Consider the following 27836-nt stretch of genomic DNA (forward strand, 5'->3'; position numbering starts at 1 on the left):
TCTGAATGACAAAGAGCCTGAAGGAGGCAGCTCTGTCACTGCACAGGGACAGCACAGCAAAGACGTTGCCATGGCGGTAGTGTGGGTGGGTGTGTGGCGGGGGGGGTTGGTTATTTTCAAATACCTGCTGCCTCCGTCCCGTACAGCATGACAATGCTGCGGTTTCCATAATTAAACTCGAAATGTAGTTGGAGGGCTGTGAGGAGCGAGTGATGGGGCGCAGAGAGCTCGTCTCCTTGTCCCACTCTGGGGCGCTAGGGGCACCATCAGGCTGTTTCGTGCCCGTGTCCATTTAGTGGGTCATCAGAACGCAGTGGTCCCTGGATCCCACGCTTACATGTTATTTCAGTTGAAGTCCATATACCATACTTTCTCTCTTGTGTGAATATTCCTTTCATGTGTTTGCCTTTTTGGCGCTCTGCATAAGAGTGTCTGCTAAATTAATAAGTAAGTAAGTAAGTAGGTAAGTAAGCAACTCAATAAATAAATAATTCATTGAGATAATTATGACATGACACGATAGCAACTATGTGTGATAATGCTTGTAAATGGTTCATCATTGTAGCCTGCAATTTTCATTACGCTGACATTTTTATTTTGCCATTATGTGGATTGAATCTATTACCTTTGTGCTGTGGTGCTTCAGAGAATGTATGAGGACATACAGTATTTTGAGCACTGGCCCCGAGATGCCAATTATAGACACTTACACAGGGAACATTACTTTCTTTGCACCAGTAAAACAGTCTGTACAGAAGTACTGTGCTGCTGATAAATAAGTTTGCGATATGGTGCATTGAACAATGGACATAAGAGACCTGCACTCACTCCCGCTGGTAAATTAGACTGTTAGAGAATTCTCCTCTGTCCCTTTATCTGGAGAACAATGATCTAACTGCCTTCGCCAAGGAGGTCATTTAATGATGTCTGTCCATCCGCCCATTCGTTTGTCCGTCTGTTTGTCTGTGCGTCCGAGACAGACACATTTGGGTAGTAAGTAAAGTAAAGTAATGGCTGGATTGTCATGTAATTTGCGGTGCACATTCATGCCCCCAAGAGGAAGAGATGTGCTGACGTAGGTAACCCTATGACCTTTCCAGTAACGCCACCATCAGGCCAAACTTTCAGTTTGTGATTGACATATCCGGAAAAGTAGCAGCCCGATTGCCATGAAATTAGCCATTGAGGCCATTTGCTGTGCACCTTCATCTGAGGGGAAATTGTTGTGCCTAGGTGGAGGTGTGCACTCTACTGAGTGCACTCTTTCTATTTTAACATTCTGTCCAGTTGAAATAGCTGTATTTGTAAGTCAGCAGGAACTGAACGTTCTCATGCCGTGAGGTTCGATGGGGATCATGCGTCAGTCTGCGAGGGTTTCGATTTCTCGAGTGTCCCTGTTGATACATAAAAGGCGCAGAGCTTGGTGGAGGCCGGAGGCATTGAGAAACATGCACTTTCGCACATCTGCTTTCCAAATGACACTACGAGAATCACATCGTTGACTCATCGCATCTTGCTTCTGCACATACTTCTGTTGCATGTATTCAGCTAATGTTATATATATTGTGGAAATATGCCATGATACACATCTACAGCAAGGGGTGCATTGTGCAAAAGCAACAGGTTGCAGTGGCTGAGGACGATGGTATTTATAGACAGTACCTTAGTGGAGCAGCCCGATCCTAGCTTACAGAACCCTTCCCTGAAGATGAGGGTAAACATTCGACAAGCAATTTTGTCCTCTTTCCTGCAGGCCCCTTGAATGTTGTTTGTAGGTCACAAGAAACATTACTGGAATGCTTCAGACTGTTCATCAGTTTTGTTTTCCCATTCAAAAAATTCAGTTGTGGTTGGTCTTATGATATTATTTCGTCAGGAAATGTAATGAAATTTGCCTGCTATTCTCTGCTAAGAACAGCATAAATTAGGAACATTTTTTCAATGGCGCTGACAGTATGCTGCAAGCATTTCATGACTGAATCGTAACCATCAGGGGATGTTTTCCTGAACTCCTTTCTTTTCATTTATAAAAGATAATATGTAAGGTGTTGACCTAGTTACTGTAATAGAATAAATTATTTAACCACATATTACTGCCTGCAGAAGCCTGTCTATCATAATAATAAGAAGAATTTAAGAACACCGGTGGGACCATGCATCATTACTGGGGATAGCAAAGCAATCTGTGAGCTTGGAGTAGGATTTACAGCAAAGTCCAGTCTGAAATACTGTGTCAACCACACCACTCCCAGTGGAGACAATTTGACTTTCTGTTAGACCATGTATGCTTCAGTTGGCTCTTCCTATGTGATGTGTGTGTGTGTGTGTGTGTGTGTGTGCGTGTGTGTGTGCGTGTGTGTGTGTGTGTGTGTGTGCGTGTGCTTGTGTGTTTTGTGTGTGGGTGTGTGTGTGTTTGTGTGCGCGCGTGTATGTGTGTTCTCTGAATACGTGTGTGTGTGTGTGTGAGTGTGCTTTTGTGTGCATCTATTTGTTTGTGTGATGGCTACAGTAGGGCAGGGAATGTAGTACTACAGCGTATTGGCGTTTTAATTTTCACAAATGCAGGACTTGCCGCTTGCTGATTTATGCGCTGTAAAGGAGCAGATACGCGGAGACAGAGCCGCCTGAGCCGCGCTCTCTCGGGCAGACTGATGTAGCAGCCCGTTCTGCTCCTCCCTCAGGTCCCCTCGCCGTAGGCGTGGCTCCTCTGCGCTCTCCCTGCGTTTTTGGGGCCCTCCTGGTGGGGGCTGCACTGCTCCCCGATGGCCCTCCTAAGTGGGTCTGCAGCAGAAGCACTTTTAGCCACTGCGACCGTATAAATCAGCCCGAGCTCCTGGCTCCGGCGCAAAGACGTGGACAGATGGATGGCATAATGAAGGTATTTTTCCATGGAGGAGGAGGGTGTTAGCACAGCTAATAAAGATAAACAGACACGCGGATGGAGCCGTAAGGAGGTTGGGGGGGTGGGTGGGGGGTGGGGGGTGGGGGTTGGGGGGTGGGTTGGCTGGGGCACGGGGACGAGGAGGAGGAGGAGGGGTCGCGCATTAAAACAAACAAGCAGCATGCCGTAATAACAGTAATAAAGAAATACTGCAGGGAGAAACTTGATTACCGCAAGGCTTTGAGATTACAGCCTTTGCAGCACTTTCTCCTAAGCCGCCTCCTACCAACTCACACCCTCTCTCTCTCAAATAGACATTCAAATCCAAAATACTTTATTGCCAAAGTGTACAGGAATACATTTATTCATTAACTCTGATGAATAATTTTTTCCCTCCCTTTCTCTCTCTCTCTCTCTCTCGCTCTTTCCCCCTCACACACACACACACACACACTCTCCCTCCCTCCCTCCCTACAGCTGACTAGAGGCAGAGCCCAGCACCTCTGGCAGTAAAACTCTCAGCCCCCACTATCCACAGTTACTGTGGACACCCTGTTCTGAGTCTTACCCACAGCTCTGGAGGAGGGTCTGAGGGAATGTGGGGCTGCCTGATTTCCCTGCAGTGTGATTCAGGCTTTCATAAAGCAGAAGAGCGTTCTCACGCACGGGGCGAAATCCTTATAGGTACTGCCCTGATCCATGCGATCTCCAGCCTTATGGGTACACCTGGCCGAATGATTAACAGGAGAATGATAGAAAAGGTGCAGGCCTCGTGCTCGTGAGCGCCCTCTGGTGTGCGCGTGCTCTCAGTTTCACTGCGCTTGTTGCCGGGCGCCGCCTCCTCCATTACAATTACAGGCATTTAGCAGACGCTCTTATCCAGAGCGACTTACACAACATTTTACATAGCATTTACATTACATCCATTTATAAGTACCTTGCTCAAGGGTACAACGGCAGTGCCCTACCCGGGTATCAAGCCTGCGACCTTTAGGTTACCCAGTTCCTTACCTGTTACGCTACGCTGCCGCCCCAGCCTCCCCCGGGGGGGTAAACAGCTGTCGTAATCGCCCTCAGCAGCGCTTCCTCTCTTTATGGCCCGTCAAACAGACGGCGCGCGGCGGGCGCTACGCTGGGGCTCGCGGGGAGCCGTCTCATCTCCTAACGCTCTCTGTGGTCGTGCCAGGCCACGGGGCGGAGAGACGCGCTGGGCGCGGAGAACGATTTACGGCGCGCGCCCCTCGCGGCTCTCACGTCACAGCTCGGCGAGAGCGCTGGGGCGGGTGGCCAGCTCGGACGCTGCTGAAGTCTCTCGGGTACGGCAGACGACGTAACCTGAACTCCTCGAGCCGGGAGTGCTGCACAAACAGTTCTAGGCTTGCGCGCACCGGCGAAAGTTGTGCAAATCATGTCCAGCACACAATAAATCATTCCGCTGGTAATTTGTGTGTGTTTCTGGAGAAAGGAAGGAACTGGAGAGCGCTGTTGTGTGATCGACGCTACAGTTATTTCAGCTTCCGGTGTCCTACACTGTGCCCGGTGTATTTGTGGTTGGAAAAGCGGGGTTTGAGATTATATTACGCTTTTTACGCAACGCTGACTGTAAGCGTGGAGCGTCTCCTGCTCTGCATCAATAACCGCTCTGGCCGCTTGGCCGATGTATCACTTTTCCGCATTACATTCTTGACCGCCGAACCGCAGACAGAGATGGTCAATAGGACCTGGCGTCTGAGGATGGCACTTCCTGACCGTTATCTGGCCCTCCTGCACCCTGGGTTGGTTTTTAGGATCTCTTCCACGAGATCTCCGGGCACTAATGGGGGGGGGGATTCCCAGAAAATGACCACGCCCACAATTTCGACACAGTGCACAAATAATGGAGCAGGAATCGATCGGTGTCAAAACCCGTATGAGTGACGGATGAAGCCGCTGGGGGGTGCTGAGCTGTATACTGTATTCGGCCAGCAGAGGTGAGAGGCCTGACCGGTCCTCATTATCGCCTTCAACCACAAGGTGGCGCTTTCATTTTCTGTCCCATTTGGCTGGGCTGATGAGAGTTACACATATTTTTCAGTAGCAATTACGACACAGTCACTTTTACAATTTATTAATATTCATATCGAAAAGACTACCTACCTCAAAGACAATGCACACCAGTTGTCATTCCACATTTTATTTATTGCTGGTGTTGCAACAAAATCTCAATCATCCAGAAGATTAACAGTTATATTTAAAAAAAGGCTTTTGTACTACTAAAAATCCCTCATTCGGTGTGATGTCATGACTAGAGCTTTGATATTATGCTTATTATAGATATGTGAGTAATAGCCAGGTTTCTGTCTTCTGTTAGATATGCACATATTCCCTGTGCTGCATGAATTTATAGACACTGCTGGCCAAGTATGGCATATTTGTATTAGTTATTCTCACTGAGCAAGACCTACTTAGTGATTATGTTTCTATATATAACACAAGGCAGTGACAGGGAGTGAACATCCCTACTATCCTTGTATCATATATTCAGACTCAGTATCAACTCTAGTCTTTCTCCTTCTTCCATAATTATTATTCTATACTTTTCAACATTTCTCACCCCATCTGCTTGTTGTTTTAGACCAGGCCTTACTCTGCCCCATTAGGCTAGGACTCAATGGGGAGCCAGGTTACATTACATTACAGGCATTTATAGCTGACGCTCTTATTCAGAGCGATTTACACAACTTTTTACACAGCATTTACATTGCATCCATTCATACAGCTGGATATGTACTGGAGCAATCCAGGTTAAGTACCTTGCTCAAGGGTACAACAGCAGTGTCCAACCCAGGAATCAATCCTGTGACCTTTCGGTTACAAGCACAGCTCCTTACCCACTGTACTACACTGCCAGGTGACTCACTTCCACTGTCTGACACTGTCACACACACACACACACACACACACGCGCACACACACAAACACAACACAAAAACACAAACATACACATTGCATGAACCACCGTCACTATGGCCTGCCTGGAGGGTAGGCATCCGTGTGGGGGAACGTGTCGGTGTCTCTCAGATAAGAGGTGAGGCAGGAGAGCTGAGCTGGGGACTTCCTCCGCTCCCCCCTGCGTGAGGGGAGCTGTTTACGGGGGAGGGGTGCAGGGTCCCTGACTGCATGATTCCTTAGCGTTGCACCGGCAGATAAAAGCACAGCAGCTCTATAAATAATCCAGCACTGGAGGAGTTGTGAAGTAGGGCTGAAGTAGTAGAAAGAGACAGCGAGTGGGGCAGCGTTTGAGAGACAGAGAGCACAGAGAGAGGGATAGAGAAGGAGGGAGAGACAGACAGAGACAGACAGAGAGAGACAGAGAGAGAGAGCCGCTAATGCAGCATAATTAGCAGGGGCTGCTTGGTTACCTTCCAAACAAAGCGGCGGATACGCAGAGCCAGTGGAGAGGAGGAGAGAGAGAGAGGGACAGGGAGAGAAAGAGAGAGAGAGAGAGAGAGTGAGAGAGAGAGAGAGAGAGAGAGGAAGAGAGAGAGAGAGAGAGGAGGAGAGAGAGAGGAGGGAGAGAGAGAGAGAGGAGAGAGAGGAGAGAGGGAGAGAGAGAGAGAGAGAGAGAGAGAGAGAGAGGAGAGAGAGAGAGAGAGAGAGAGAGAGAGAGAGAGAGAGAGAGGAGAGAGAGAGAGAGAGAGAGAGAGAGAGAGGGAGAGAGAGAGAGAGAGAGAGAGAGAGGGGGAAGGATTGCTCCGTGCCGCACTCGAGCCTCAGTCTCCCTGGGAGACGGTACAGCGCTGGTCACGGCGTGCCAGAGCAGCATCGAAAAAGCCCCCACATCCCTGCAGCTGCACTCCACTCCAGCCTCCACCGGAGGAGCCGGGAGAGAGCCACAGAGAGCGAGAGAGGCTGAGAGAGAGTGAGAGAGAGAGAGAGAAAGTGCGAGAGAGAGAGAGAGAGGGAAGCGGAGAGGGAGACCCTGCTTCGGGGATGCGGAGGGTCTGCAGGGGCAGCTGAGCACACGGACCCCCCGGCCCCTGCCACAGGGACGGCACACTGAGCGCCCTCGGGAGGGGACTCTAGCTTCTGCCCCTAGCGGAGGATGAAGAAGCACTCAGCCAGAGTGGCTCCCCTCAGCTCCTACAGCACCCAGGTCCTGACCTGCCCCGTCTCCGAAGGTAAAGGGCCCGGAGCACGGCGGGGCGGGGGCGTGGGGGCGTGGGGGCGTGAGGGCAGGGGTGAGTGAGGTACACTGTGTGTGTGTGTGTGTGTTTATGATAGGATGATATGCACTGAGTGTGTGTGTGTTGTTATGATAGGATAATGTGCAATGTGTGTGTGTAGGTGTGCGTTTATGATAAGATAATGTGCACTGTGTGTGTGTGTGTGTGTGTGTGTGTGTGTTGTTTTGATAAGATAATGTGCACTGTGTGTGTGTGTTGTTTTGGTAGGATAATGTGCACTGTGTGTGTGTGTGTGTGTGTGTTGTTTTGATAGGATAATGTGCACTGTGTGTGTGTGTGTGTGTGTGTGTGTTCGCACATGTTTGTGAAGAGAAGATGATTCCACAGGCAGTCAGGGTTCACTCTTCAGAATCTCCTGTGTCAGACGCAAGCCCCTGTACAGCAGCATGTGTTACACATGCCTTGGTTAAATGGAGCTGTGCATTTGAATACATTCAAATGAGTGCACTTGAGTGGCAGGGCTCCTGACTTAGGGAGAGTGCATGCACTCAACATGTATCTATTCATGCAGGTGCTCCTGTGCGCCTCTGGCAATGGTAAAAAAAAAAAAAAAAATTTGAATGAACGCTTGAGAAATGTGATAGATTTAGAGGTTAACAGCCCTTCCAGGGAACTCATCCCTAATGGACGGCCATATTTTAATTTCCCAGCTTTTCTGAGGCGGGGTGTTGATTTGGGAATAGCAGGGTGTTAATGGGGGCGTCAGCGTAACTTTTATGAGAGTCATCTTCAGCGAGCGGCATGCTTTATTGAGCAGTAAAAACTGAGGGCTATGAAGCCTGTGACGGTAGGCAATATGTCAAGAGGTGCCACTTGAGCGGTCCATCTGTGTGACAGACTCTTTGTTTATGTGCATGTGTATCTGCGGACATGAATAAGTGAGTTTTAGAGAGGATTTCTAAGCACTGTGCGTATGTGTGTGCGTGTGCGTGTACGTGCGTGCGTGCGTGTGTGTGTGCGTGCCTGCATGCCTGTGTTGTCAGGAAGTGGACATGAGTTACCTGGCTCATCATTGTCTGTTTGAATGTCTGTTTGACTGAGACTATGTAGCATCTATACTAAGTTTAGGGAAGAGATGTGCATAAAAAACCTGATATCTTTTTCTGTTTGTGAAACTAAACTTTGATGGCTGTCACACCCAGGAATAAATCAGGATTCTTTTAGAAGAAGGAGATACATTTTTAGGTTATGAAATGGAAAAAGTTTGTCTCAACCAGAATTCTCTGTAGTTTCGTCAGAAAGAAAGTACAGTTAGAGAAAGAGTCTCCTTACACAAACTTTGACAATTTACCTGTGAAAAAACATTACATGAAAGTTTGATAGGGGGAACAGAAATTTCAGCCCATATACTGAGGACGTATAATTTTTGTCAAAATCCAAAATAGTGTAAAAAGCGTATTAGAAGAATTGTGCATGAAATGGTTGTAATGCCTGCTCTACATTTTTCATTCATCTCATCTCTCATTTTGAAAAGAAACGGCTATTCGCTAAGATGAAATAATGGCTAAAATTAGATAAACAATGGCTCTCTTTGGGGTCCAATACAACCAGCACATTTATTGTGAGTACTTTCTCAGTAATGTGGGAACCTCCTGAATGTTGTTGCAGCCACTTGCTCTCAGGAACTTTGCAGGGATGCTGTAGCATACGCCTTCGCTCTAATTTAGTTATTGTCGGTGATGGGAAATTTGATGCACCTCTTCAATCTTAGCTCAATTCAGCATTGCAGAAAATGAACACACACTGTCGGCCATGAGATCCCATCTACGTTTCTTCACCTGCAGCACTGACGGGTCCACATTAGAGAGGAATACTGCTGAGTGTCACCTTGAAATTCTGTTAGTTTCCTGGCATTATCTGTCGCTGTACCGGTATTATGGTTAGTGTACAGTTTTAGTAATTACTAAATCATACATTCAGAACGTGTTGTATGTTGAATCCTATTGGACTGTGGCAGTGTAAATTAAATCCTTAAACAAATAATTTTTATAATAATAATAATGCAAATAATGCAAGCTGTGAACCTGTAGGTAGTACCACCTGCAGTATTTAAGTAATTCCATTGTTGCATGTTGGTGTTTGCATAAAAAAAAATTGTGGGCCCTGTTTTAAGGATGCAAATGTAGTTGGCACGCGCAAGCAGTTGAACAGATCGAGAAACAGAGGACACTATTTTGACAATACAGAGCCTGTCCCTGGCACAAATGTAGCTGTCCTAAGCACAGATTTGGAATGGTGCATGACCAGAAAATTGTTCTTTTTTATGCTGGTCTTATGCTGCAAAAGCGAATCCTGCAGTAGCAATGCCAGCAGCCTTAACAGGGGACGACTATTTGAGGAAATAAAGATTTAGACTACGTACTGCCACCAACAGATACTAGTGCTATAAAAATCTATTTGAATCCATGACATCAGAATAACTAGTTGTCATATATTTGTTCTATAAATTTAATGCAATATTACCAAAATAAATGGCATATTGCTACACATAACATTCAAAATAGAGCACACAGACAACATTAATAATGATCAATTAGCATCTGCTATGTCATAAATAATTCACATCCTTTACACTCAGTCATTCAGACACATCAACAAAGTCCTGCAGGCTAGTCTATAATTGTGAATAAATTTGCAGAAACACTTAAATGTCTGTGTAATGTTGTCTATGGGGCAAATGGGGAAAGTTATTCTTAAGAGTAGAGGGTGATAGCAGGGGTTTGGTGTGCAGTGCATCAACAAGGGGAAGAAAGGCAAAATACCCATAAGAAACCAAAACCGCCACTATGTCTCTTATTACGTATTACACTGTAAAATATTCGGTGTTAAATCAACTCTTAAAGAGTGCATATGGTCCCTATTGGACTCATATGTACTCTGTTAAAGTTGAATTAACACTGGACATTTTACTGTGTACATTGCCTTCTTTCTTGTCATCATGTATTTACCCAATTTCAAGTATTGCTTTTTGTTAGTGGTTTATAAATCCATGAGTTCATTTTACTAGTATTGCTTGTGCTGAAGTTATATGCCTTCAAGGGACTCATTTTCCCTGCTTTACATGTTTTAGTACCTGAACCTTTGTCTCGGGGCATCTTTACTATGAACATTTCATGAAATTTGGATTTTATGTCAGGGAGATTCTAAAAAGACTTTGTTATATTCCGAAGAGAAGCTTCACTCTTTGAACACGGCTTTGATGAGGGATCGCCACACCACGTTTGGGAGTAGAGTCAGAGTATGAAAGATCTAAGAGACTGCCAGACCTTGATGGCTGGTCTCTGACAGTAGTGTAATGATAAATCCCTCTTGGAATCTGAGATCAGGGGTGCTTCTGACCACTGTTATAGCTGGCAGTGTTTATGCCTGGAATATTCATTTATTGATGAGTTTCTGGCGCCTGTATTGTCGTGCCAATTTTCATCACAAATTCCCAAAGCATTCTCTTATGCCTGTAGATTTATTTGAATGAATGTAGCTACTGTTCTTTCTCCATGTCTAAATTCATGCCAGTTGAGTATGAGAAATGACTTTGCTTGCTCTGCATGAGCACAATGTGAAACACAGATGACAGAGACGTCCTCTTACATTTAACCTGTACTTTGAAATGATTGCATTGATTTCACTGAATTGAACACCATTTCCTTAAAGCTAGGTAAATTGGTTTTCTTGAGAACAAAAAGAACAGTGTGAGACAATTAAAATACAATTTGGGGATAGTTACCAATGGATTCTTCAGATGATCACCACATTTATTGAAGCAAAATAAATGAAAACAGTTACTTTTCTTGTTGCACAGCCAAATAAGTCATGCCTATTCAGCCAAAGTGACGTATCTCCAGAAGTATTTCCATGTTATGTTTGATGATAGTGTACAGTGATCTACCATCCCAGAGGAAAAATCTTTTGCTCAGGATAGTCTTTTCTTTAACTCTTAAGAAAGTAATTGTTGCTCCTAAATTTCCCTTCATGAGAAAAGAGGAGATAATGAGAGGATGAATTTGAGACTTCAGTAAGACGAATGGATATTGAATTGAGATGCGGTTGTTTCTCATGAGGTCACTATGAGAAAACTGAGACATTGAGAAGAATCATGAGATCCTAGGAGTCATAGCTAAGTTTTCTTTGAGCTCTTTTTCTGATCTCATGGTCCCATGTTCAGGAGACTTAAATTAGACTTATTTAAGATCATTTAGAGATCTCTTGTTTTGATCAGAGTAAGACATAAATGAGATTATATGTGGTTGTTTGAGAATTTGAGAAGTAGGAGAAAAAGCCTTTGGTCTCACCTTAGTATTACAAATAGCTAATTTGTGTCTAGGAGAAATGAAAGAAACAACTATGAGATCTCTTGGATTTTGCTTTCCTATGGGACAGGCTAAAAATGACATCTATCAGTGCTCTAAAGACTTCTTGGGTATTTTATATATTGGTAGGAATATTGGTAACCTCTTCCCTGGTGAATATAATTATTATTATAATGATGCAAAGTTACTTCACTATTTAAGGCAATTAAGCTCTTCTCAAACTTTCATTTTTCTGCTACAGTATTGATTTTGTGGGTGCGTTCTATTATATGTCACGTTTACATATTAATAATGTTTAATCATCAAACTGTTGAAGGACTTTAATTTTCTGTAGCAAGTTTTCAGCTAAAAAAGTTTACAGCAGTGAAATATTTCTCAGGATTGAAATGCGATTTTTTTCGTTGTATAAAATCCAGGTTTGTCAGCGTAAGGTTATATTATACCACTTTTTTTAAATGGCCTTGTCATCACAAACCTATGCATACATTGCATACCACGTCCTTGAGATGGAGTAGTTTTTCCATAGTTGTGGCACATCCCGCCAGTTTCAGATGCGCAGCCTTGTTCTGGGTTCTGAGAAGGCTATCCAGCGTAACTACTGCACCAGATGCAGTTATGAGGTAGTTACTGGTCTGGGAGTTCACTGCTACCGCACCCTGTTACTTTGGGAACGCTGCGGTCCGAAGATCCTGGTACATCTCTGTCACAGCTTCCCCTCTCATCTAGATCTGAAGACCACGCTGTCAGGTTGACCGGGATTGGAATGCGGATCCACTGGATCTGGTTGATCTGGACCCCTGGGTATGATCTCATTATTTCGCTAAGACTGGGCCACTACCTGTTGCTCTGGACATTGCTTGTAGCATCACCAGCGTGGGTGGGATTATTGTTAGGAAAGCTTTCCATGTATTTGCACCTGAGACCTGAAACATAAAAAATGGAAAACAAAATAATCCGCCACCATTTTTTTTACAAAAGATTTAGCTGGGCTGTTTTTTAAATAACCACAGTTAACTGCTACTAAACAACATAAAAAAACAGTTTCTTTCTCAGTCCTCCAGACACAACTCAAACGATTCAAATTACTTTAGGAATTACACACAGTCAGAGATGTAGCCAAGGGGGTGGTTTGGGTGTGAACCCTCCTACAATGCCAGAGATACGTATAAAACAGATTCTTGAAGCTGACTGCATCACATTTTATGTGCACTGAAGGGTATTTTGGATACCTACAAAAGTTTTTTTTACAACCGTCTGGCTTTGCTGTGGCTGTTACAGGAGCATTCATAGGTTTTTGGCGTAAAGTGAGAAAACACTTTAAGTGGCTTTAAAGTAGCTTGTACAGTGATGATTTTCCAGAGGCTGTAATATTTTGTAATGTGAACACATAGTTTATAGTATTTATTTGCCATTATAAACATAAAATCTGTATAAATATCGCATCTATGCTTGTGCTTCTTTCTGTGAGCGCAGGGGTCTCAGGATGTAGCATAGGAAAAAGGCCAGAGTGAAAATAAGATGAAACTTAATTTTTTAAAGGTCCAGGCAACTGGATTCAAATTGTGGTTATATTCTCCTGAAATGACAATTGATTGTCTTCTTAATATTTCTATCAAGTTTTTAACCCAGTTATAACCATTAAATTGTAATAAACACTATTAGATTATTTTGACCTATTCAGCAGAAAAGGACAGGGTGGACATGTGTCCTGCCCTCGTTATTATTCATATTTGTAGGCCACGTCAAACTATTCCTCATTGATAGCTGGGTTAGAGCAGTAACCTTATACTACCAGACCAAAAATGAACGAAAGAAACATAAACTAGTCTTCACCATTGTATGGTTAAACCAGAAGATCATTCAACGTGTAATAATATTGTAACACTCAGCTACTATACACTAACATTAGACTCTATAGTAGTCGCAAACTCCGGACATTACACCTGAATAAAGAAAGTCTTTGATTCCACATGTCTTCGCTTGAAAGTGATTTAATTGTAACTTGCTACTTACTGTAGGCCTACTTACTGTACCAATCCACCATGTTCTGCGACAAGTTTCAAAAATGGGCATTGCAGATACTTCAGTAACAGTACAGGTTACTATAATATTGCAGTGCCCATAGGCTCTGGAAAAAAACCAATTTATTGTAGGTCTCTTCATTTTTGTGAAAAGAACAAAGCATATTGCTTTCTCTGCATACAGAGAAGGGGCAGTGCTTAGGCATTTTCTACTTAGCTTGCCTTACACACTAAAGTGGCAACACCGTCATTTACATATTACATGTAGAAAAGACTTCACTGAATGTAAGGTTTTTGTTACGTAACTAACACGGAGTTAACCCTGCCCACTGAAAACCTGATTCCAAGAATCATTTAAAAATATTTCTTGGTCGTTAGTGAATGTAAAACAGCATTGAAGCAACACATCAGCAAATAATTCACAGATTTCAGTTTCCTGGACCTTTCAGAATAATTGGGTAATATCTGCACAGATAATTAACCTCTGGGGACATAACCTTGGTGTACAAGCTGTGTTGGATTAACTTGAAGTGTATTTTCTTGCTTTAGGAGACAAACCTCCCCATACCAGCCCTTGTAAATCAGGTTGCTCTTCAGATGCACTTGTACATATCTTAAATATCCTTCACTGAACACAGAACTTGTCCTAAAACTAAAACTATAATAATATCAATACTCAGGACATGAACTATCCCTTGAACGGTGCTTTGTTTTTCTGTCAAGCGGCACAATAATACTTTTATGCTATGGCTGTATTCTGTGTAAGCCCCCAAGCTCAGGCTTTTATTGTGGTACCCACTCTCTGAACTTTTATTGAACGGCAATTACCCGAGGGAGGGAAATATGCATCATCCAGTCCTCTCCATTTCTCATCTTGTGCCCTCACAAAGACATGCTGCCTCAGCGACAATTACTTACTAATGACACTTCGATATGGAACTAAGACCTATAATGTGGAATCTGCTTTGTTATTAAATAATTCATTCCCGACTACTCTTTGATTTATAAACAGCATAAGTCCTCTCTATAAATTGCAGTAGAGACTGCTCAGGGGGGATTTTTTAATATTAATAGTCTGGCTTTAACTTGGTCTGAAACCTCGCTGGCATTTTGAGGTCTTCAAATCTAAAGAAAGCTGATTCGGCCATGCGGTAAGATTACCTTTCCTTGAGACGAGGGTGAATTGACTCTTCAGCAATAGTAATCGCTGAAGTCATCACAAAGGAACATAAAGTAGTTGTCTGTATATGGTTCTTCACATTTTCTTGTGAGTTGTGTTTCATTACGCAGATGTGCTTCCGGTATTTCATCACCGTGTTCTATCAGTATTGCCCATCCATTCATCCATCCATCCATTATCTATACTTGCTTATCCTGGGCAGGGTCGCGGGGGGTGCTGGAGCCTATCCCAGCATGCATTGGGCGAGAGGCTGGAATACACCCTGGACTGGCCGCCAATCTATCGCCGGGCATTATCAGTATTTACAAACTAAAATAGATTGTAATAATAGCAAACTACAATATTGTGAGTCAGCAAATTAGACAGCCACCATTAAAGCAAATTTGACCAAATAATTAACTAGATTAGTCATTTGGTCTTTAATTTGTAGATAAAAAAAACATAAAATGTTCTTTAACTGTTTGTATCCATTATAACGACAGTGAAAAACTTCTTAAATTTTTACCATCCCTTGGGAAACATATTTTAGGGAATATATGAAAGCATATTTATCTGTCCCTTTTCATATTGGTTTTGTGCAGTCCATAGGCATATTTACTGTATGTTTGGTTGAATTTATTGTACATAGAATCGATTAGAGACAGACAGTATGCTACGTGTGGTGTTAGCGCCAGGCTCACATTGGATCCCTGTTGCCTACGGCCCCCTGTCTGAATAGCTAAACCCCTGTATAAAGCATGTCAGGTCCCCTCCGCATCAGGCACTTATTTCCCCCGAGGAATAGCACCAACAGTTGTTAGACTACTTGCATCTGGAAGCAGCACTTTGTGATTTATGATTTCATTTCAGTTTCATGTGCGTACTGTGCTTGAGTGTGCCTCCATGTGCAAGTGTGGCATGAAAGTAGCACTTATTGTAATGGTTCATATAACCCATGCCTGCAAGCGTAGGTTGAGGCAATAATGCAGCAGCACAGTGTTCAGTAAGAGCTTATTCTTGAGAGTCCTGGCACAATGGATTTCTAGGAAGAAAATGGATGTGGAAGGAATCTGTGAACTTCAAAGCTGTTGTTCGGTCCGTAACGAGGGAAAAAACCCTCCTATGAGAGTTGATTGGCTTTGTTCGGTCTTATTTTTGCAGCCCTTGGTTTTCTGTGGGTTTCTCAAAGTGTGACCAGTGAACCACAGGAGAGACGAGGAGAGCGTGTCAGATCAGCGCTACTCTGAGACCAGCTGCTCAAGCTCTGGCTACTTAAAGGAGGGCTCTCAGGTCTGAGAATGGAAGATGTTGTCGACATGTGTAAAAATCTGACAGTACAGCTTTATGTTTATCATAAAATGCAGAAAATGCTCTGACATTTCATTGCCTTTTGATTCGCCCAATAATAAACTTTTGTCTCTGGTCACATGGTACACGGGTCGTGTTCTTATGTGAGTGTGGACTGTGTATTTTTATTGTACACAGAGAAGTACTGTAAGATATATGCCTTCAAAGGGCCTTTCAGGAGATTTGTTTTGATGAGAGCAGTAAAATACTGAAGCTGATTTACTTCATTCTGTCGTGCATCATATTGGGCATTACAGTGAATAGACGGTCACGGGAAAAGCAGTCAGTGTTATGGAAGATCTTACAGAATCAGCCCCTCTTCCTGTTTATATTCTGGATTCTGGGAGATTTTTGAGGTCATTAACTCCACTATGAATTGAATTACATAATGGTAAGACGCATCAGGACACTGCTTGCAACCAAATGAAGCTGTGCTTGTGTTCTGTGACGCAAATTCTCTGAGGGCAAAAATACGCCCAGGTATTACTGATTAGGTTACAGGACAAGGGCAAATGCATCATTGAACTGTGTATGTGAATGCACTGGACAGACTGCGGCTCTGCGTTCTCCTCAGCACTGTGTTCTCATCGTCGGAGCTGGAAAATCCAGGTTCAGGGAGGAAAACTCCTGCCCGGCATTTTGTTCCAATCACCTGATTATACTAATTAGCACGATTTTCCAGCCAGGAGTCAGAACTGATTAGTGAAATCAGTTGGCTGTGTTGTGCCAGAAGAAACATGGCAGGACTTTCGCTTTATAACCCTAGACCTTCCACCTCTTCTTCTCATTCTCCTTTAAAGCCCAGCTAGCTGGTGTTTTCTGAAGTCGGATAAAACTTTAATGGCGTATAGTCAACATTTTATGCGCATAACGGTATAAAACATGCATAAGCAGAAAAGCAGCTTTTGTTGAAGTGCCTGCTCTCCTGATAAATTTGTTGTGACATTTCCATTGTTCTGAAAACCAGACTGTTTGCCTTAACTAACGTCTTTAGCTAGGGGCTGGTCCACAGAACGTTACAACTGATCTTGGTTGCCTTGCTTCACACCAGTACGGTATCTCTCTGTAATGTGCTAATATACATCATCTTACCTTTTCATCTCTTCCCTTAAAATAAAACAGGGATTGGTAGCAAGGACCAGCATTGATATTAAAGTGCATGTTAAACGCTTTCACCAGCATCAGCCCTACGCTTTGGTTAAGGTGGTGGTGTGGGTGGCACTTAGGAGAATGCTGGGCAGCTAAACTTCTTTTCCATTTTGACAGCCTCACTGTCACCAACTATATACTTTTCTCCCTATACTGTTAATAAGGCTTCAGTCTCTATGGAGAAATACCCCATGGCGGACTAGCTTTTACACTTAAGTTGATGTCCATTGTCTGTACCCATGCTATATCCCGCTTCCTTCTTTTGGTGGTTTACTGGAGGGTAAAAAATGTGAAGTCGCCAACTACAGTACATACAGCATATACAACTACTGTATGTACTGTATATATGGGTCCCTCATTCCCAGGCAGTGCTTAATACAGAATTCATTTGTCAATTCGCCTCCTCAGGAGAGTGCTAGCGTTCAAGCCCCTCTTATCAGTTTAGGTTTCACATCAGTTCTGAGGTTCATGTACAGAGTGCAGGCGGAGGGACAATTGCAATCGATAGCTGTGGTTGTGTGTGAAAGTGCCCTTAAATGTCTCCATCGTTCAGTGCCGGCAGTCTGTTTCCCTCCTATTTCTGGACCTGAGCATGTTTGCATGTACACTGTAAAAAAAACATGTTCCCAGTGAACATTTTTGTGGTGAAAAGTCAGTGAAACGCCGTCTAGGCCTTCAGGTGAAAACCTAGCTACGTATGGTTGAAAAGTGAAAGTTTTGTAGCTGGCTAGGATGTAGCTAGGCTATATCTGAGTACAACCTGAGCTATTTTTGGGTTATCCTAGTCTGTTTATGTCAAAATGTCTCTCAACATAGATTTTCACCCCTCTAAATATTCTGGCTTCTCTATATTCTGGCTTTTTGCTCACTGAGTATGCAGAGTCAAAGATGTAACACAATGCTTTCAGCATAGTACTCTATACTTGTCAGCAACCCTTTCTAAGGATCCATTCCACCCCCCATCCTTTCCCTTTGTGTGATGTACTTGCTTAGCTGGTGACCTTACCCTGGGTGATTGAATATTGGACAGCCTTATTCAGATTACTCTAGCTCACTCCTCAAGGGCATAAACAGTGCTCCTCCTGGTTACAAGACTCTCCCAATCCTGTGATATACTGAGCCAGCCAGTCTGTAGAATTTGAATGGACAAACCCGCCCAGGTTTCTGTGTGTGTGTGTTTGTGCAAGTGCACACACACGTGTATATATATGGGTCTTTTATTCAGGTGCGTTTATTCAAAGCAGCATACAGTACATGAATGCATACACTTTTCAGCATATGTAGTCCCCTAAGTTCAAACCTGCAACCAAATGAGCCGAAGGACTATGTGTGTGTGTGTGTGTGTGGACAGTATGTCTCATGCCAGCTAGCTGGACAAGTGCACTTCCTGTTCCTGAAATCAGAACACATGTTGTGATGATATAGCTGTCCTTCACCAAAGACTGAATAATGTTAAGCGTAACGCGGGGAAGTGAACCATGGCAAACGCTTCCTGCAGAAAGGCTCTGCATCAGATGTGATGTGCATGGAGCGGAGGCAGGGAGGGAGGAGGGCAGGGAGACTGGCAGTACAGGCAGACGGACAGGCTGAGAGGCGGCTCTGATTCGCTGAGCCCGTAAAGACCGCGGGGAGCTGGTGGGACCGAGCGCTCCGCTCGCATGGGCCCCAAAGCGCTGATCCAGCGGGCAGCCCAGGCCAGCGCCCGCCATCCTTTATTCCTGCCCTGGTGTAAATTGATCGTGCTGGAAGCATAGCGAAATTGATCCCGGGCTCTCCGGAAACTGCCCCCTCCCCCTTCCCTCCCCCTCAATCAGCCCCCCCTCCCCTCCCCTCCCCTCCCCCACCCCGGCATTAGATGTTGTCTGGAGGAGGGGGACCACTGAATGCTTAACTGGCCGCCCTGCTGCCTGGCCCGTATATGAATGCTGCTTAGTGCGCGAAAAAGCAAGATGCTAAAAAAAAAAAACACTGAGGAAATTTGTCTCCGTGTTCCATTTTGGTTTTGACCCCGGCGTGCTGTACGGGGACCCGCGGTTCAGCTTCAGGCCTCCCTGGACCCCAGTACCCGCGAAACACCCTGAGTCAGCTGGACTGCTGCCTCGCAGAAAACACGCAGTGTGCAGAGGAGCCAAACAAAGAGCTCGGCGAGCTGCAGCCGCTTCCTCTCTGGGCACAGCGTGTCTGCGGCGTGCAGCGGGACCGGGCAGTTTGTTTGCTAACCTTTCGCCATTGTTGGATTTTCTCTCCGCTTTAAAGCTTCCAGAGGTCTGCCTCAGGGCCCTACTCCTCAGACCCCTATCTCCGTGTTATTTTCACCTAAAACATGCATTCAGAAACAGGCTCCCAAACCCAGCCTGCTAATTTAAACCTGTGGGATTAAAATAGCATCCTTTCATGCTTATGCTGATGTGCTTATGCCAAATCGGATATCCAGCGCTAGCGTAGGATAGAAGTGGGATGTGCCTGAGTGGCAGTTCAGGTCCGTGAAGGTCAGATTGAACCTGAAGTGGAGGAGCTTTGATGTGCTGAGTGCTTTAGCTGCACCTGATCTACAGCGGCAGTGCAGCGGATGGGACAGTGGCCCAGTGATGAAATGAGGGTAGCTCCAGGGTGTGGGGGAGGGGACGGTCACCCACCGTTTTCGCTGCGTCAGTAATAAAGTAGATCTGTCCAATTTTTCACACCTGAATAGCAGCACTGGTGCAATCTTGGCCGAGCTATCCCATCACTCCCTGTTCCGGTACATGGCGTATATGTGCTGCCGTCAGCAGCGAAAAAATGACAGAATCCGCAAGGCCCAGCTGCACAGCAGACGGCCTGAATGACAAGGAGGTCGTGCCCAGCGAGATGTCCCGGGTTCGGGCTGACGTGTCCCTTTTGAAGCACGGCCCCCCTGAGACGGGGGGCCGGGGCCTAAGTATCGGGTTTCTGTGCTCGTGTGGGTCTGTGTGCAGTGTCACTTTGTCAGCACCTGTACTGACCCCCGTGGGGCTATTTATGGCAGTCTGAAGCACCATGCTAAGCCAACACATTTTTAACAAAGCTGTGCATTTGTGCCTCAGCAGGTAATTCAAACCGCGAGAGGTATTCACCAAGGACAATAGATCAATATGTTACTCTCTTGAAAATACTTTCTGGCTTCCTCCAGAAAAGCTCTCAGAATACTTGCTGGAAAACAGTTCCATTAACACCACCTCGTGCACATCTGCATATGGACAATGGTGCACGTTCTAAAGCTAATATGGCGCAGACACTTTCAAAATGTAACGGAAGCTCTGTCTCTAACATCATCATGTCCAGATATTTTCTTTCATTAGGTAAAATGAGTGGGACTGTTACAACGTGTTTGTATGTCGCCCCCTGCAGGAGAGGAGGGCTCAGACTCCCAAGCGGAGACGCCGGCGAGCGAGGCCAGCGGAGAGCGCTCGCAGTGCCAGTCGTGCGCCGGCGCGGTGCTCAAGGTCCTGGGCGGCCTGCTGGTGGTCCTGTTCGTCTCGTCCTCCTGGGTGGGCACCACGCAGGTGGTCCAGCTCACCTTCCAGTCCTTCTCCTGCCCCTTCTTCATCACCTGGTTCAGCACCAACTGGAACATCCTCTTCTTCCCCCTCTACTACTCGGGCCACCTGGTCACCACGCGGGAGAAGCAGACGCCCATCCAGAAAATCAGGTTTGGCTCAGTCCTCACCCCTACTCCCCTCCCCCCCCCTTCTTTTCCCCGCTGGCTGGGTTGGGATTTAGCCAGAATGCACATCCCAAAATTGCAACTGAAGGAGCCGCGTTGTTTAAATATGCATGCCCCTTCTGCATAGCGCTTAGTGCCTTCCATCTGAGGCAGCACATTTTGTTTGTGCCAGGAAAACCGCAATATAAATAACATGGTCGCGTATCTCCCGTAACGACGGGCTCAGCTCAGGCGGACGGATGGGGATATTGAGCATGATGAAGAGGAGCGGTCAGCGCGTAATGCGCAACTGTAAATCCCCTGACGCTGGAACGGGGGGCCCCGGCCGCGTTAACTCAGATGGATACGCTCCCCGTGTCCCCTGCCCTTCCCTCTCCAGGGAGTGCAGCCGGATATTCGGGGAGGACGGGCTGACCCTCAAGCTGCTCCTGAAGCGGACGGCCCCCTTCTCCATCCTGTGGACCCTCACCAACTACCTGTACCTGCTGGCCCTGCGCAAGCTCACCGCGACTGACGTCTCGGCCCTCTACTGCTGCCACAAGGCCTTCGTCTTCCTGCTGTCCTGGATCGTGCTGAAGGACCGCTTCATGGGCGTGCGGGTCAGTGGGCTCCGTTAAAACAGGGGAATCCATGTTCTTTTGGGCTAACAAAGGGTCAGTCACAGTCAGTCACAGAGGAGGTTGGTCGACATTAAGATTAGCCTATGAGGGTTAGCGTGGTGTTGGATAAGTTAAGGCACGGGGACATGGTGCATTTCCTGTTAGCTCTAGCCGTTTATTGATATCAAGATTATCCCACATGGGTTAGCATGGTGTTGGATAAGTTAAGGCACGGGGACATGGTGCATTCCCTGTTAGCTCTACCCACAGTCCTCTTTGACTCCTCTGCAGATCGTGGCTGCGATCATGGCCATCACGGGCATCGTCATGATGGCCTATGCTGACGGGTTCCATGGCGACTCCATCATAGGCGTGGCCTTGGCCGTGGGCTCCGCCTCCACGTCAGCCCTCTATAAGGTGAGTCTGCTTACTTTCCATCTGCTCATCCAAATACACAATTTGCTGATATTGTTATTCACTAATGATAATAATTCACTAACAAATTTCATTTAGCTTCTCAAAGCGGTGCAGTTAAATGGTGTTTTTTCTTTATGTATAAAAATATAAACAAAACAAAATGCAAAACTATTTTCAGAGCTTTCACGCTCCTTGAACTTCCTTGAAAGTATTCAAACATAGAAAGGTAAAATAAAGGACTTGAAAGTACTTCAAAGTGTTACAATTTTGGCACAGCCTCTTTTTTTTTTTTTTTTTTTTAATATTCATGCCCATGTTTTATATTAATTAATTCTGCTTAGAAACTTGGACCAAAATCCACTTTCTACTCAAAATGAGTTTGGATCGGGGATTTGAGAGTTGATCCTGGGATAGCATTCATTTTTGTGGATAGTTAGGGCATTTTTAAAAATAACTTTACAATACAATACAGTTTTTATGGATACTTTAAACGGAATGACACCCTGAAAGGACTTAACAAGTCCTTGAACTGAAAATATAGGTAAGTCTATGAGCCTTGTGTTTGGTAGGTCCTGTGACTGGGATATTTCATGTGTGTTTGTGTCCATCTGCTGTTGTCTGCGCTCAGGTGCTCTTTAAGATGTTCCTTGGCAGTGCCAACCTGGGTGAGGCAGCGCACTTCTTCTCCACTCTGGGCTTCTTCAACCTGATCTTCATCTCCTGCGTGCCCCTCATCCTCTACTTCACTAAGGTGGAGCACTGGGGCTCACTGTCCACTCTGCCGTGGGGCTACCTATGTGGGGTGGCTGGGCTCTGGCTGGGTGAGTGGATGCACATACACACACACACACACACACTCTGTCTCTCTCTCTCTCTCTCACTCACACATGCACACACACACACACACACACACACACACACTCTCTCTCTCTCTCACTCACACATGCACACACACACACACACACACACTCTCTCTCTCTCGCTCTCTCTCGCTCACTCACACACACACATACACACACACAGCCTCCTATCCTCATTGTTAGTGCCACTTAGCATAGGTTGCTGTTGTAGTATTGGTGTACCATTATAACGTTCTTCCTCTTCCTTCCACAGCATTCAACATCCTGGTCAACGTGGGACTGGTACTGACTTACCCAATCCTCATCTCAATCGGCACACTGCTCAGTGTGCCAGGCAACGCAGGTACGTCCATCGGCTTCTGTGTATAGGTACAGAGAGTAAGGTCTGCGATTGAGCCATGTGTGTGTGTGTGTGTGTGTGTGTTTGTGCCCTTAAGGCATATTTACAGTACATACAGTGTGTAGCCTATTATTGGTAACAAGTCATCCACCAGGTTTGCTGTTTTCAGTTGGTCATACTTGGGCATAGTGTGGCATCGACTCCCCTGTTTGTAGAGGTGCAGAATCTTGGATGGCAGTTGGTGAAATCTGAGCCAGTGAGCCAATCAGAGAGCAGAAGGGTGAAAAACTTGATTACCATAAACTTGGCAGAGAGACACAAACAGCACCTTTGCAATTCAGTATCCAAAAATGAATGGGAAATTGTTAAGTACTCTAAAAATCAACGCAGAATTGGAGGGCCTATATATAGACACTCAGAGGGAAAATGTAGCAGATGGTTAGCCTGCTTTAAATGGTATCATTACTTTATTCATTAAACAAAGAAAGCTGCTTCCCTGCCTCTCAGAACGTTTCATTAAAAAGGACTCGTGGTACAGGTGTCAGGTCGGTGTGCCCTAGTGTGCCTGGAGGAGTCAGCAGGGGTAACCTGTTGATAATGGGTTAGGTGCGCAGAGAGTTTCCGCTTCACGCGTGAACACACAGACGCTCACAGCAAGCGCAGGCAGCATGGCCAGACGTCATGAGCAAAGTGATTACAAAGCAGGTCTGACACCCCTGCAGCATGTACCCATCTTTCTCTCTTTCTCTCTATCTCTCTCTCTCTCTCTCTCCAATTCAAATGCAGCTTTAATTTTACAAACATTGATAAAAATAATAATCAATAATCAAATATATATTGAAAGTTGAAAATTCTGTATACTAAATACACATATGTAAACGTTATTTACGCATACATACATATATACACATACGTATATGTATATACATATCTCTCGTTCTTTCTCTCTCTCTCTCTCCCTCTCTCTCTCTCTTTCTCGCGAAACACAATCATCCCTTTGCTCTCCCCTGCACAGCACCTATGGCTTCTAAGGGAAGATCAAATTGCTAAGGTGACGTGAAGTACTATTTTCCCCGTAGGAACATGTTCCGATGCAGCGAGCTATGTCAAGGTCAGTAGGTTACCTGTGATTCTCAGTGTGTCTAGACTGCAGGATGGAAGTGGCCCACTTGTGCTGATTGTCAGGCCTCCAGTGCTGCCGTGATTCTGTGTGCTCTTTCCTCAAATAATTAACACTCGCCCGGCTTAATTCCTGTCTTTTTCCTAAGTCCCCTTTTCCGGCAGTTCGTCGTGTGTTGAATTCTTCGCTTCTGGCCGGCATTCTGGGGCTCGTGATTAGACAACGGGCTGCGAAAATGCAATCCTGAAAATACAGCTGACCTGGGATCAGTTATTTTGTCAGGACCAGTAGCGCTGGATTTGTGAATCTCTGCTCAGGCTGGGCTTCTGAACTCACGCTTTGATTGCCGTCAGCTCGTTATTAATGAATGTCGCTAGCGTTTCACGTCTGAATCTGCTATTTTCTTATGCTCTTTCACTTGAAAAGGAAATAATGAATGTTTCGAGCCATATGCATTTATGAATGACGTTTTTGTACCTGACTTTTACCTGAACTTTTAAATAAGTTATTATGTCAATTATACATATATTTAGACTGTTTCTGCATTGGAAGGACTGTATAATAAAAATCAGTATCTCACTTACACGCAGTTAAATGACTTTTGGTTTGTAAATATGAACTAATGATAAATCAGTAGAAACATTGAAAACAGCGAAATACATTCAGCCAAGTCTTTGAGATCTGTTACAAGACAGTGGTGAGTCTTAAACATTCTGTTATAGTTGCCAACCTACTTTATGAGACCACAGCGGGACCATTTATATACTGTGTGTTGCCCAAGGAGAATTGTTACCAGGAAACACAATGGTTGCAGACTGTCGGCAGACAATTCTGAAGAAACTTTGAAACTTTGGTGCAGCAGAGTTGCTGGTTATAAACATATTGTGTTAAGAAGCACCTTGGATTTACACTGGCCTCTGCTCTCAAGCCAGACCCACACTTCTTCTCCCTCTCAGCAACACCAGTGTCTGAACAGTGAACCCTTCACACACTCTCAGACACCAGTGTTGCTATTGGAGGCTGTGAAACACATGGAAAGATAATGTCTGCATACTGCTAAATGCTCCCAAAAAGAAAAAAGGTTTAACAAGAACACATGATAAATATGTCCCTGGCACTGTCGTTTTACCTGTGTATATGTAGGCGTATTAATAACCACACACATATGTTCAGGTGCGCATGTTATTGCCATGTCTATATGTACAGATACACGTTATTACCACGCCTATATATTTTTTGTCACGTGCTCGATCTTAATCTTCTTCTTGGGTGCATTTAGTAGCGTCCGGACAATATTTTTGTATGTGATTCATCCTTGATCCGGCACCTGCAGAGAGTCTTTGGATGTGCGCACTTTTAAGGCTGGATCTATATGAAGTGCTCATATTTCATCCTGGGTCAGTAGCGACGGTCGTTCCGGTGCAGAAACCCGCCCCCGAGCTCCAGAGGCGTCGGGCCTGCAGGCCGGCCGTCTCTGGCTCACAGGGATCAGAGGGAACGCTGACGCTCTGCGGCCTTGTCTCCCCCCCCCTCTCCCGCAGCGGTGGACGTGCTGAAGCACGAGGTGATCTTCAGCGTGGTGCGCCTGGCCGCCACCTGCATCATCTGCCTGGGCTTCCTGCTGCTGCTGCTGCCCGAGGAGTGGGACTCGGTCACGCTGCGCTTCCTGGCCACGTTCGCCGACAAGAAGGCCGAGGAGCACGGCGAGGAGCTGACCGAGTCCAGCGGCCACACGCGCAGCCGGAGCCGAGCCAACGGCGCCGTGTCCATCCCGCTGGCATGACCCCTGACCCCTGACCCCGCCCCCCGACCCGTCCTCCCACCCGCGACCCCCCACCCCGTCCCCGACCCGCACGCCTTGCCCATCCCCAGCCTTGGGGGCGGAGGTTAAGCAGGAAGCAGGAAGCAGGAAGTGCTGCTGGGAAAGTGAAATGCAGAATAAAAGCTGTGAGAAATCTGCAGCCACTTCCTTCGAGGACCTTCAGAGACCTCCGAGTGAGCCGCGAGAACTTGTCGACCTGATTCCACCGAAGGGAAGGCAGCGTTTTATTTGAAATACCTTCTGGCCACACCCGACCCTCCCTTCGCACGACCTCTCCCTCTCCGCACCCCTGACCCCACCCTCTCCCCCCACCCCTCCCTCATCCTGCACTCAAACTGTATTCTGTGAATATAAGCATTGACTGGGCCGGTATGGCTCAATCTTATCTGTATTAATTGAACGCATTCAGAAAAATATATCAATAGGGAACAGAGACTATTTAAAAAAATGTCTTAATAGTATTATATACAGGAATGGTTGTAAAATATTCTATGCTTAATAGACATTTCTTTTTCTTAATAAAAGGACAATTCAGGAATTCCATTAAGGCAATTCTTGCGTCATTTTACATTGATCTGTGTTGACACATCCCAGCTGGTCTTTATTGTTTCCCTGCCCAGTGTCTTCCTTCCACAGTAATGACAAACCGCTAATCATAGGACTCATTCAGCTGCACAGTCGCAACATGAAACTAATGCAAACTTCAGAAAACGCAATTAGTCAGTTGTGACTCCCTACCCTCCACGCTTATACAAAGCAATGCCCTCCTCTTGAAGTGGCCCATTAGCAGTCATTGCGTGTTAGCACCGATGCAGTGTGAGTGGGTCCTCTGGGCACAGTAGAGCAGAGCTGGGCTTGGGTTAGAGTGTGATGGGGTCGGTGAACCAGCTGGTCTCTGCCCCCTCGGTGGATCGGGCGGGCAGCTCCGGGAGACCCTGGCACGGCTGGCGAAGTGTCCCTCTGCGGGGGTTCCCTCAGATCCCCCCCCCCCGTCCCGTGTGATCACAGCACGGGCCATACGAGAGGGCTGGAGACAGATGGCCGGCTCATGTGTGCGTGTGTGTAACGCCTGCCCTGGCCCTGATTGTTATGAAACTGGACACACGGCCTGGCCCTGATTGTTATGAAACTGGACACAAGGCCTGGCCTTGATGCACGCCCAGCTCCAGGGGAACAAATGGCTCACTTTACCACGAGAGTGTGATATGAGGCCAGGAGTCACAGAGAGGAAATAAACGATGATGCTTGGATGTGGTCAGGAACAAGCAGCCTCACTTAACTCATTTCAATCATTTATTCTGTCAGGCACTTTTACAAAGCATAAATCATAACTGACTGTATTCAAGAAGCGCAGTGCATTTTGGGAAAATGCTAATGAGCACATCTAATCAAATCATTGAAATAATAAGGCATAAGTGGGATTAAAATTGTACATATATATACATAGGACACTCTACTGGTACATGAAGTCTATATTACAGGAGATGTTATTGCCATTGATTTACTATATCCCCAGCAAATGAATGGGATATCTACCAATGAAGCTGTTTACTGGTTTGTTTAATTATCAATAGGAGCTGGAAAGTGCCACAGCCTCGACCGTAGCCTCTGAAGACCAGCAAGGCTAGAGGATTTTCAGTGGAAACAGAATGGAAAACTTCCCATAGGGTTCCCTAAAAGATGCTATCGGGCTTTAGGTGTATCCATTCATGCAGTGTAATTTCCCTACAACCTGATCATTTTCAGCCCGCATGTCTCCTTCACTCACAACATGATTATTTTGGGCTGCTGAAGCTGCAGTAAGAGGGAGAAAGAAGGTCTCAGTTTTGAGGGAGAAGAAGGATCTCAGAGTGAGTAGGAGGACTCAGTTCAGTGATGCTGTACCAGTCATGCCCATGGAAGTGGG

The 27836-nt window shown here is 45.6% G+C and overlaps 1 protein-coding gene across 2 annotated transcripts in view; it reads left to right on the forward strand.

Moving 5' to 3' along the window:
• The window catches only part of slc35f4 (solute carrier family 35 member F4), a 45310-nt gene extending 18544 nt beyond the window's left edge, over positions 1 to 26766 (forward strand). The window contains exons 1-7 of one of the 2 annotated variants that reach the window (XM_064328985.1): positions 6572 to 7041; positions 20457 to 20757; positions 21152 to 21371; positions 21663 to 21788; positions 22417 to 22609; positions 22902 to 22991; positions 25650 to 26766. In XM_064328985.1, coding sequence (XP_064185055.1) covers positions 6966 to 7041; positions 20457 to 20757; positions 21152 to 21371; positions 21663 to 21788; positions 22417 to 22609; positions 22902 to 22991; positions 25650 to 25891 — 1248 coding nt within the window. In that variant the 5' untranslated portion in view covers positions 6572 to 6965 and the 3' untranslated portion in view covers positions 25892 to 26766. Of the gene's footprint in view, positions 1 to 6571; positions 7042 to 20456; positions 20758 to 21151; positions 21372 to 21662; positions 21789 to 22416; positions 22610 to 22901; positions 22992 to 25649 lie in introns of those variants that run through there. The other variant, XM_064328976.1, reaches the window with a different exon arrangement.
• The last annotated feature ends 1070 nt before the right edge of the window (positions 26767 to 27836 follow it).

The sequence above is a fragment of the Anguilla rostrata genome, chromosome 1 (assembly GCF_018555375.3).
Source record: "Anguilla rostrata isolate EN2019 chromosome 1, ASM1855537v3, whole genome shotgun sequence".
Taxonomy (NCBI): domain Eukaryota; kingdom Metazoa; phylum Chordata; class Actinopteri; order Anguilliformes; family Anguillidae; genus Anguilla; species Anguilla rostrata.